This window comes from Canis lupus, chromosome 16, assembly GCF_048164855.1.
Source record: "Canis lupus baileyi chromosome 16, mCanLup2.hap1, whole genome shotgun sequence".
Lineage (NCBI taxonomy): Eukaryota > Metazoa > Chordata > Mammalia > Carnivora > Canidae > Canis > Canis lupus.
The window spans coordinates 40,940,976-40,952,606 of NC_132853.1; the positions used below are offsets into that span (position 1 = coordinate 40,940,976).

At 51.4% G+C, this 11,631-nt stretch overlaps 2 protein-coding genes across 3 annotated transcripts; both read left to right on the top strand.

Moving 5' to 3' along the window:
- Positions 1–1,254: 1,254 nt before the first annotated feature.
- Positions 1,255–3,036, top strand: RAMP2 (receptor activity modifying protein 2). 2 transcript variants are annotated; one of them, XM_072780717.1, is made up of 4 exons: positions 1,255–1,410; positions 1,853–1,918; positions 2,268–2,460; positions 2,591–3,036. In XM_072780717.1, exons 1-4 carry the CDS (start codon positions 1,311–1,313, stop codon positions 2,844–2,846), a joined length of 615 nt encoding a protein of 204 aa, XP_072636818.1. In that variant the 5' UTR covers positions 1,255–1,310; the 3' UTR covers positions 2,847–3,036. The 2 variants fall into 2 exon arrangements, with proteins under 2 accessions (XP_072636818.1, XP_072636819.1); XM_072780718.1 differs by having other exon boundaries at positions 1,256–1,410; positions 2,352–2,460.
- Positions 3,037–5,060: 2,024 nt separating this feature from the next.
- VPS25 (vacuolar protein sorting 25 homolog) lies at positions 5,061–11,535 on the top strand. The gene is made up of 6 exons (XM_072780719.1): positions 5,061–6,529; positions 6,744–6,889; positions 7,614–7,667; positions 8,367–8,455; positions 9,218–9,293; positions 10,916–11,535. The coding sequence occupies exons 1-6, from the start codon at positions 6,477–6,479 to the stop codon at positions 11,026–11,028; spliced, it is 531 nt and encodes a 176-aa protein (XP_072636820.1). The 5' UTR covers positions 5,061–6,476; the 3' UTR covers positions 11,029–11,535.
- The last annotated feature ends 96 nt before the right edge of the window (positions 11,536–11,631 follow it).

Genomic DNA, 11,631 nt, shown 5'->3' on the forward strand with positions numbered 1-11,631 from the left:
AGTGTCTGGGAGTAATTTAGGAAAGTTCAGTGCTGACAGCTGTGTCTGGAGCTGAGCGTCAGGGCCAAACCAGCTCCTGGGCTGCTCGGCTGCTTCAAGCTAGTGACGCTCTGGCTCAGGACACAGAGACAGCTGTGGTGTAGCAGAAGTCAGGAGCCCTGGGACTCCAGGCTCAGCCTTGCTACTTCCCAGAAGTGTGACCTTAGGCAAGTCCTTAGGAAAGAAAGGAAGGAAACCTCCACTGAGTGAGTGCAATGCCCTTTCACATATGTCATCCTCACTACCATTGACCGTTTATCAAGAATAATGTCCCCATCTTACATGGGGGAAACATTGTCAGGATAACCAAAGTCATTCCAGGCTACCTGGTTGTGGAGTAGGAAGACAGAAGTGGGAATCAGAGCTGCTGAGTTCAAGTTCTGGGCTCTTTCTCCTGAGCTTTGGCTTCTTACCCTGTAAAACTGGCACAATAATGAAGTCACCCATAGTAGGTTCTAAACCCTTCCTTTCTCCTAACTTTGGTCTTGAAGAGTAGTGGCCACCTTCTTCCTAGGAATGAAGTAACCTTACTTTTGCCCTCCCCCCCAATCAGGTTGTGGATATAGGCCCTAGGAGGTGCCTGGAAGGGAGGGTATTTTGACTCTGGTTTCCTCTCTGTCCCTAACCCCAGGCCTTGTCCTGGAGACTCTGGAGGGCTGGCTCCCTCATTTCCTCCCCAGTTTTGGCCAGCGGGCTGACTTTAGTGGGTGTTCCCAGGGAAGGGGAATTCTGAGCCCAGCTCCAGACACCCCTTCCCCCACGGCCCAGGACAGCCCCAACCCCCTGCCTTAGATACTGCGGGCGTGGAGAGGCCCTCTGAACCCCCAACCCTTCTTTCTCCTCCAGGTCCGCGAGAGCAGCTCGCTAACCTCCTTCCTCACCCCCGCCGCGAAGGAGCCGGGGCGACCAGGGCCCCCGGTGCGGATGCTCAGAGACCCCGGCGAGTCCTGGGCGCCACGCGGCTGAGCCCAGGAAATGCGTCCGGGTTCTGGGGTTACGAGGGGAGCTGTCCAGCCCCGCAGGGTGAGCTAGGAGAAAGTGGGCCAACGCCGACCCGGCCGAGCGAGCGGCGGGCGCCAGGGCCGGGTGGGGCAGCGACTCCCCCTCCAGCCCGGCGGCCCCGGGCGTCGCCCCCGCCCCCCACGTGGCCGCAGCCGTCCCAGCCCCTGCGAGGAAGCGGCGCGGCTTCCTGGGGCTTGGGCCGGGGATATAGGCGCCCCCGCCCGGGCCCGGCTCAGCGCCACCGCCCCTCCTCGCCTGCGCGCCGCGCGATGGCCTCGCTCCGGGCTGAGCGCGCAGCCAGCGGCCCGCGGCTCCCCGCTACCCGCGCGGGGCGACCGGCTGCGCTCCGCCTCCTCCTCCTGCTGGGCGGTGAGCGCTGCGCCCGGGGGCCCGGGGGAGGGGGAAGCGCGAGAGAGGCCCGGAGGGGAGGGGGCTGGACTGCCGAGGCCGAGACGGGGCCCCGGGGTGCGGGCGGGACAGCGCTGTCCTCGGACGGTCCTCGGCCCCACTTCGGTGAGGGCTCGGCGCGAGCTGCTTCCCACTTGGAGGAACCTGGGCTGCCGGGACCCCGCGGAGCGGTCTTGGGAGGTCTGGGGCTGGCGAGGAGGAAGAGGATTTTGGGTCTGGATTGAGTGGGAGGGAGCTGGTATCAGCCCACTCTTCCAGTCGCTGAGGCGTCCCTTGGGGGCCTGGATTGTTCCTTTTTCTCCTCTGAAAGTAGTTTTGACTTCTTAGGGTCTCAGACCCCTCCTCCAGGCTCCACCGCTTGGATCCCCACTATCCCTCCTCCCCCTCCCATTTCTGTTCACAGCTGTCCTAAAGCCCCAGGAGTCCCTGGCTCAGCTTCTTCCCACTGAAGGCAGCTTGAAGTTAGAAGGTGTGTATCCCCCCCCCCCCACCCCAACTCTGGGAGGGTGGGCGGGCTAGGGCTGCGTGCGAGGAGAGCCAGGTCAGTGGGGAGGGTCTCTTTTCTCACGAGCCCAATTGGTGGGCCATTAAACTTCCTTCTGTTCTCTCTTGGGGTTCCTTGTGGTCTTTCTCCCTCTCATCCCCTGTGGCTCCCACCCAGCTCTGAGCTGGCTTACCTCACAGGTAGGTTAGAAGACCCCAGAAAAAGTATGTGGATGTTCCAGTGGGGCTGGCACCTGGAAGGCATTAACATTTTTCTGAGCTGAGACTCCTTGGAAAACTTTCTGAGACTCTCCTGGTGTTTGCCATGTTTGAAGACAGGAACAGTGGAAATACCTGGACCAGAGGGATTGGAGGAAGGGGCAGGGGTGTGGTCAGTGTGCAGCAATCTGTGCCCACAGGGAACAAGATGGCTGACTATGAAACCAGTGTCCAATTTTGCTGGCAATCTTATAAGGAGCAGATGGACTCTATCCCCAAGGATTGGTGCGACTGGGCCATGATTAGCAGGTAGGGGCAGTACCAGGGCAGCTTGGGCCAGGGGTGGGGCCTGCTCCTTGTGGGTGGGCCTTGCATAAGTGTGGGGCATTCTTCTCTCTTGGCCCAACCTGTACTCACTCTAGTCTTCCCTTGCCCCCAGGCCTTATAGCGACCTACAGTATTGCTTGGAGCATTTTGCAGAAGCATTTGGCCTGGGCTTCCCCAATCCCTGGGCAGAAGAGGTCATCTTTGAGACTCACCAGATCCACTTTGCCAACTGCTCCCTGGTGCAGCCCACCTTATCAGACCCCCCAGAGGATGTACTCCTGGCCATGATCATAGCCCCCATCTGCCTCATCCCCTTCCTCGTCACCCTTGTGGTATGGAGGAGTAAAGACAATGAAGCCCAGGCCTAGGGTGGTATGAGCTTTTCTTGGAAGCCATTTTACTCCTTTTCCCTGCTACCACCAGGTCTCTCTTCCCCTCCCTGCCTCCTTTTCTTACTCCCACCCCCACCACAGATCCTTGGACTGGTGGAAATGGAAACCCAGCGGTGTCACAGCACAAGTTCTGTACTCTTCTAAATAAAAGTTTTTTTTTGTACTATCCCCTCCCCATCCTAGAGTCTCTGCCATTCTCACAGGCCCTCAGCTCTGGGAAGCAGAGTTAGAAGAATCTGGATAGCAGCACTGTTTTGTTCACTTGCCTGCTCCCCAGTATCTCCCTCCCCCCACCTGAAGGCCACCCCTCCACTGTTTCCTCCTAAGGCTGGGCCTTTCCTGTCCTTGTCCAAACCCAGCACCAGGAAGTATACAGGAAAGAGACTCCCTTCCGGTCTGGACAGCAGCTGGGGAGGTGTGGGGGGAGGGGCAAGGGTGGAATTTTTGCTGTGACTCCTGCAAGAAGGAAGGGGGACCACCCAGGAGCCCTGAATTTTCGTCTTCATGCCTCAGTTTACTCCCAGGGTCTGGGAATAGGAACTTTGATATGATCAAAAAGAGTCCATCTCTAAGGACCTCAGGATTGAGGGCAAGGGCAGTAGGGACTTACTCTACTAAGTCCACCACAGGACTCCCCTTCCAGGTCCCTGCCTCATCCTATGTTGTCCTGTACCCTGGGGGTGTGGCCTACAGCCTGACAGCACACTGCCCCCTGGTGTCCACTAGAGGTAAGAGCCAGAAGATGGACGTGACATGGAAGAAGCTCAAAGCTGAGGAGCCGGACCCTTGGATCAGACATCTGCCACCTCCATAGCAATCACTAGTTCTTAACTGGAACATTCTATCAGCTTCCTAAGTCATACTGATACTCCCTTAAGACACATTCCCATTTTCTAGGGATGTACCTAGCCTCTGAACTCACCATTTCTTATACAGACACTCTTACATGTTCCCCAGACAGTAAGGCCCAGTTTTTCACCAGAGGACCTTCACCTCCAGTTCTTTCAGAACATCAAAAATATGAGAGAACAACTTTGTTCTCCATAAAGGCATATGTTCATTCTTTATGGTGCCTGAAGCCTCTTCAGGGACTTTCCTCTTTGCTGAAATATTTACCTCTCTGAAGACATGCACATCCATTTCCTGGGACACGCCTGTCCATTCCATAGATATACACCTATATGCTTCTTAGAATATATCTATCTATTCATCCTCTGAGACAGACGTCCCCTTTCAGGACATGTCTGTCTCTCTAGAGGCATTCCTGTTCCCTGGGGCATTTTGAGTTTTCACCTGAGCTAAGTCTTTGCTCTGTTTCCATGAATGCATCGGTCTTCCCCAGGGATATATAGTCTCTTCTTGGCCCATATTTGCCTTCATGTGTTTTACTAACATACACCAACGGTATGCTGGTATAAGATACTGTGTAGGGTATCTTTTGTTGGAAAGTTAAGTTAGATAAGGGCTTGGTTTCTGCTCTCAATGGCTTCTATCTAGTAGGAAAACTGACATGTACACAAACAAAAGCAATGGAGTATATGATGAGAGTCATGCAAGAGATACAAACCAAATGTTGTATAAGTGCAAAAAAAAAAAAAGAGGGGGAGGTCATGGCTAGCTGAGATGCGATCACAGGAGGGTGATTGTGGAGTTGGTACATGACTAGGCCTTAAGATGAAATACATTACCCCTAGGGAAGAGAGGAGAAAAAGGAGTGAATTGGGAAATTATTGTAATATTCTAGGCTTGAGAAAAAGAGGACATGGGCCAAAGGAGTGATGAATGAGGAAGTAGAAAATAAAAAGTAGGAGAGATGTTTAAAGACAGGGGAGGGAACCAGGAGGACTTTAGAAATGAAGGAGATGAAGGAGAGGAGAGATTAGGGTTGACTCAGGCTTTGAATCTGAGTTACTAGGACAATGATGGAAGTAATGATAGAAAATGGCTATTAGAAAGAGGAGCTGACATGAAGAAAAGCATGTACAATATGAGCTGCCAGTAGAACAAGCTTTTATGTCTTACAGAGAGTTAGAAATGGGAGTGGTGGTGGTGGAAAGGTTGGAGCTGGAAATACAGATTTAGGAGTCTTTTGCACAGAAATGTCAAGTGAAGCCATGAGAAGGATGAAAGTTCTCAAGGCAGAAGGTGTATTGAAAATAAAGCTGAGGTTAGGTCCTTAGGAAACATACACATTTAAAGAATGAGGGAGAAGTGAAACAAAGGGAAAGATCAGAGAGACAGTAGCAGACCAAGGATAAAGCAGTGCCATGGAAGCAAAGGAGATAGTGCCCTTTGAAAGAACATTATCAATTGAATGATTCATTCATTCATGCAATAAATATTTGCTGGGCACTTCGGTAGATCAGGAACTGTGCACAATGAAGAATAGACTTGGGTGGGGGAAAGGTTAAAGGTCAGATAGGAAATTCAGAGGGTGACAGAGTCAAGGAAAAGAGGGAAGATGATATAAAAGGAGGCCTAGAGGCAGTTGGAAAGGAGAGGCAAGAAGATATGCCAAAGGATTGGTCTTATAAAGGAGGAGTGACACTTCTTCCTTTGAGTCCAAACAAACAAACAAAAGGAGTAAAAGTGGAGAGGAATTCTTGTGGGATGAATCAAGTGTGGTGACAGAGATGGAACTATTAAGACATTCGAATGCTTGGCCTCAAGTTCACAAAATAGAAAGGGCATTCTGCAGAGAAAAGATGAAGACAGGTGGAATGACTTGATGAACGGAAACATTTGAAGAGTTAGCTAGAGGGATATGACAGGGAGTCCATAAAAGACAGTGCTGGGCTGCACTGAGAGTCCAGCAGTGAGGTTAGGGAATCTGGGGCTCAGCCAGCATGATCCATGCATTTTATTATTTATTTTTATTTTTTATTTTTTATTTTTTGATCCATGCATTTTTTTTTTTTTTTTCCAGTAATACAACTGGGCCCAGGAGTTGGGGGGGAGAGAACAGAGGCAGGGGCAGGGAGCAACTACCCTGGTTTGGGAAGTGACCAGCAGGTAGACAAGCAAGGGGACAGAACTGGGTAGTCTAGGCTGGGTAAGGAGTCAAATAAGACCAAAATGGGTCTGGAGACTTGTGATGTGGGAAGTGAGGACATGAGAGATGGATGGCTGTAGTCAGAGGAAGCAACTCTGAATCATAGAAGCTGAAGTTTTTCCAGCGCTGAAAGCTACAAGCGTGCTCCCATGGGTACTGCAGGAGAACAGGGAATGGTGAGGTCGAAAGACTTAGCAATTGAGAAGACTGGGGAATGATGAGGTGTTTGTTAAATGCAACTGACAACGAACGTTAGTATTAAAAAGCTGAGCAGAGTGGAAACAAGCCTCAGCAGTTCTGCCAAAGTGTGCCGCTTTGGGGAAGTCACTGCCCTTCTCTAGAGCTGCACGAGAAGACTTTTCGGGGTTCTACACGGTAAGGATTTTTAGGATAATGGCAAACGACTGGCAGACCAGCAAGATCCCTCACGTCGTTGGGCCTCCCCTCTCCGAGGAGGCATCCGGAACCTTTCTGCTGTGCTTTTTGCCCGGACGTGCAGAAGCGGAGGCCGGAAGTCCTTTGCCCGGAGGTTCCGAGTTTCCTGGGCTACTACAATGGCGATGAGTTTCGAGTGGCCGTGGCAGTATCGCTTCCCGCCCTTCTTTACGTGAGGCTCAGACCCCGAGAAGCCCCGCTGTGTCTCCCTCCCCTGCCCCGGACCCCGGGCTCAGCCCTGATGCCTCAAATGGGGAGGGGGAGAAAGGACCCGGTGGCCACCACCCTCAGTCCCCCACTTTGTTCCCCAGACGCGCCTCCGGCAAGCGCTGCCTCTCGCTCTCTCACGCCCTCTAATTCTGCGCCCCACCCCCTTCACCCGGCAGGTTGCAGCCGAACGTGGACACCCGGCAGAAGCAGCTGGCCGCCTGGTGCTCGCTGGTCCTGTCCTTCTGCCGCCTGCACAAACAGTCCAGCATGACGGTGATGGAAGCTCAGGAGAGCCCGCTCTTCAACAACGTGAAGCTACAGCGTATCCTCCCTCAGGCTCTTCCACAGCCCACACACATGCACTTCCACGCTTTCCCACATGCCCAGACTTCACACACCCCCACCCCTACCCCCCAGCCCCGTCACCCACCGTAGGCAGGTTCTCACCCAAACTGGCCTTGGGAAAGAGCCAGTATGTGTTAGCTGACTTCCATTTTATACCCAACCCCCAACGCAAATGCAGCCTCAAACCCTCTTGCCTTAGGCAGTGAGGAGGACCCAGGTGTCATTCGGGTCTTAGAATCTCTGCCCGGAAACCGCCAAATCCCAGGCTTTTCAACCCAAATCCTTTTGACTCTGTATCTCCGGTCCTTTTCTGAGTGAAGCTCAAACTCTGGAACTCCCTTTAGTAATTTTCTCCACCTACTCTCTTTCTCCCAGGAAGTAAAGGTCATTTGTTTTTGCTGCCTGATTCATACCTAAAATATCTGTGGAGAAAATCTGAAGGAAGGAGAGAGGGCAGAGGGTGACAGATGGTAGTACCATTCATTTCTTAAGCTCTTCCCTTTAATTGGACTAGTTTCTCTTTACCTTCCTCTCCCCGCCAAAATCCATGAAATGCCAATGTATAGACTGTTGGGGAATTGCACATATATGTGTGGGAGGGAGAAGAAGGGGACAGGTAGCTCTCAACATGACAGTGGCCCTGAGAATTTTTATCCCACCCAAATCATTCCATCAATGCCCTTCCCTTAACTTTAAACCAGGGAAGCTCCCTGTGGAATCAATCCAGGTTGTATTAGAGGAACTGAGGAAGAAAGGTGGGTTCAGGTCCTCAGATTTCCTTATTTTTCCTCCTACTTGGGCTTTCTGGAGGGCAGATTGGCATAAATGTTTGGGTTTTTTGTTTGTTTTGTTTTGTTTAAGATTTCATTTTTAAGTAATCTGCATACCCACTGTGGGGCTGGAACCCACAACCTTGAGATCAGTAATTACCCACTCCACCACCTATGCCAGCCAGGTGCTCTATAAGTCTTTGCTTTTAACACCTTTTTTCTCTCCCCTGACTTGGAGCCTATACTGTTCTGTACAGTAAATAGTCCAATTCCCTGGGTCCTTTCTCCCTATTGGTTTTTTTTTTTTTTTTTAAGGTTTTATTTATTTTTTCATGAGAGAGAGAAAGGCACAGACACAGGCAGAGGGAGAAGCAGGCTCCATGCAGGGAGCCTGACATGGGACTCGATCCCAGGTCTCCAGGATCACACCCTGCACCGAAGGCAGGCGCTAAACTGCTGAGCCACCTGGGGTTGCCCCTTATTGGTATTCAACACTGAAATCTCTCCATCTGTGTTCTGAGACCTGGAGAGAGGTAGAAGGAGAAACGGTGCCTTGCAGATAGTAATAAAACAGATCTTGAATTGCACTTCCTGAAAGCTGAGTCTCTTCCACTCTGTTCTACCTTGGTTTTGCCTTCTGTCCCTTCTTAGCATAAGATGTTTTCATAAGTATCTGTTTTGCAGGGAACCTGGAGTGGTTGGATAAGAACAAGTCTAGCTTCCTGATCATGTGGCGAAGGCCAGAAGAATGGGGGAAACTCATCTATCAGTGGGTGAGACTATTCTGCCGCAGTGACCATGGCAAAGGGGAATCATATCTGTGTTCAGCAGACACCCAGCATTCCTAGGTCCAGACAGAGCAAAGTGGGAAGGGGCAGAAGGAAGAAGTATAGGCCTTCCAGGCAAGCCTCAGTGACTCAGTTCCCTGGCTGTATAGAATTTCCCTACCTTTGACTGTGGGAGGCCAGAGGCTATATGAGGCCATGTTTGGAGATTGCAGTGCTGGGAACCAGGAGTACTATTGTTGGCTGGAGTCTCTGGCCACAGAAGATAAATGAGGAAAGGAAGAAAAAAAAAAAAAAAAAAAGGCTGGGGCCCTCCCCATCTGCACCCTTTGGGGCTGTCCACAATATGAATGTGACATTCTGAACCAGAGTGGGTGTGGGGACAAACTCTTTCCCCCACATTCCTAGCTACCACCAGCCCTAAACTCCCAAGGGAGAGAAGAGGGGAAGAAGCATCAACAACCCAAATATAACAAATACATGCCACCTATTCCTGAACAGGAAAACAGAATGAGAGGTCACTCCTCAGACATGTGAAGGCCTGTGGTTTAGTGGTTCCGTATGTGTGTGTACACATATAAATATAGTACCTGTATGGCTTGTGGTTTTTAGGCCACTCCTGCTGAGGTGACAGTGAGCCCTGGTTTGGGAATAGGTACCATTCCTGGGTCAGGTAGGTGGAGCTGGTGAGCTCAACTTCTCCCAGGAGATACCTGGTCCTTATTCAATCCCTGATTTCTGTGTCCATAGGTTTCTAGGAGTGGCCAGAACAACTCCGTGTTCACCCTGTATGAACTGACCAATGGCGAAGACACAGAGGATGAGGGTAATGCTTTTCCCTTTCCCCCCAGTTTTGTCATCTGAATCCTCTCCAGTCCTTGTTTAATTGGCATTCAGACTTCCCATCTCTGCCTCTGAATTCCAAATACTACATGACACAAGGGCTCTTAACCCATATGCAAGGTTTCTGTAAACCACCTGTATTTACATGCAAGAATACCCCCATATTTTGTGTGTGGGGATATGTACATTTTCCTAGGGATAGAGTCCATATTAAAAGATTTTTTTTTTAATTTTTATTTATTTATGATAGTCACACAGAGAGAGAGAGAGAGAGAGAGAGAGAGGCAGAGACACAGGCAGAGGGAGGAGCAGGCTCCATGCACCGGGAGCCCGATGTGGGATTCGATCCTGGGTCTCCAGGATCGCGCCCTGGGCCAAAGGCAGGCGCTAAACCGCTGCGCCACCCAGGGATCCCAATATTAAAAGATTTTTAAGAGCATCTGTGACCCATGAAAAATCAAGAATTATGGTGTAGATGCTGAATGAGGAACCAGAGAAGGAGATTAAGCCTAAAATCTCATTCCTTGCTGACACAGGCTTTCTTTCACCCTGTATACTTATAGAGGGCTCAAGATTTGTGGGCGTCAGCTGAAAGGATTGGGCCAACACCCCCATCCCCACCCCCAGGCCTTTTAAATACTTTGGTTTCTGGCCAGGCCAGGATTTTTATACTGTTTGATTTTTACATAGTGTAAATATAATCTTAGCTTTTTTATCTCTGACTTCATATTCTGATCCGCAGGATCACCAAAAGTTCCAATCTCAGCTGGGGAACAAAAGGCACCTCCCCTTTCTGCCAGGCCCTGGCTGCCCTAACAGAGTTTACAGCTCTTGGCTGTTCCCCCACCCACCCCCCCCCACCCTGCAGGCCGCTGCTTGCTACTCCCACCATCACCCCATGACTTCAGCACTGCAGCCTTGCCCAGCCCACCACTCACGCTGGGCAAAGCTGGAGGCTTCCTCAGAAAGCAAGCTCCCTGACTAAAGAGGCAGGCCCCCGTAGGGGGTGAGGTGTACAAGCCTGTTAGGGCTTGCCACCTGCTTCTCACCTCTCCCTGCAGTATCTTGCCATATCTCCAGATACTCAGCTGGCCCTTGGCTCCCAGCCTTGTTCCTTTTCACTAGGAAAGGGCAGATATCTGTGCTGGACCCTAACAGTCTTTGGTCAGAGGTGGCTATACTTTATGTTACAATAGGTGCTCTTGATGGGTATAGGTGTGCAATGAGGGTCATCCAGTGACAAGGACCTTGACCTTCCTAGGCCTCACCAGGAAGTCCCCCTACTTTGTGGCCCACACGTGGGTGGTGTCACTCTTGTACATCAGACACTAATGGTGTGGGGTTGGGGGGTACACATGAGGGTTGAGTCTGACCAAAGAACCCGGAAGGGGAAAATAAGCATGAACTCTCATTTCATGCTGACTCAGGCTTTCTTTCACCCCTTACTCCTAAGGATTACCCAGGAGGGGTTGGTGGCAGCTGCGCCAGCATAGATGGCATGTGTCTACCCTGGCCTCAAGGTCTCAGCTTCCATCTGGACTGTTCTCAAGGGCCTTGAGTCCCCAGGAGCTGAGTGTCCCTGACTACCTGTCTCTCCCTATCCAGAGTTCCATGGGCTGGATGAAGCAACCCTACTTCGGGCTCTGCAGGCCCTACAGCAGGAGCACAAGGCTGAGATCATCACTGTCAGCGATGGCCGAGGCGTCAAGTTCTTCTAGCAGAGACCTGTCTCTTACTTCTTACCTCCCACCTTTCCAGGGCTTTCAAAAGGAGACAGACCCAGTGACCCTACAGACTGGATCTGTGACTCCACCAGACTCAAAAGGGCTCCAGTCCAGGGATGGGTTTCCCACTACCCTGTATGTCTGTCCTTGGGGAAAGGTGAGGCTGAGGTACCAGGGAGAAAAGATGTGCTTCTCCTTGCCCTGCCTCCTCTACCATCCTAGACTGTCCCTGAGCCAGGGTCTGTAAACCTTTAACTTCACATGTGTTCACACACGTAAGTACATACACGCGCCTGCACAAGCTTTTGTCTCTCCCCTTTCCCACCCCTTTAGCTGCTATTGCCTCACCTCTCAGGCTGGTGCTGGATCCTTCCTAAGGGGTGAGAGAAGCCCTGGCTGCAGGCAGCCTTCCAGGCAATATGAAAATAGGAGGCCCAGGAAGGGGCCTGGCGTTGAGGCTGGGCTGGACACTGATTTATGATATTAAAAAGCTCAACCCCACTTGTCTGCCTGACGTTGGAAGTTACTACTGGAATGGTCATGAGGAGGGCTGTGAAGCATTGCCCCTTGAATGAATCCCAGCCTAGGAAAGAGGAG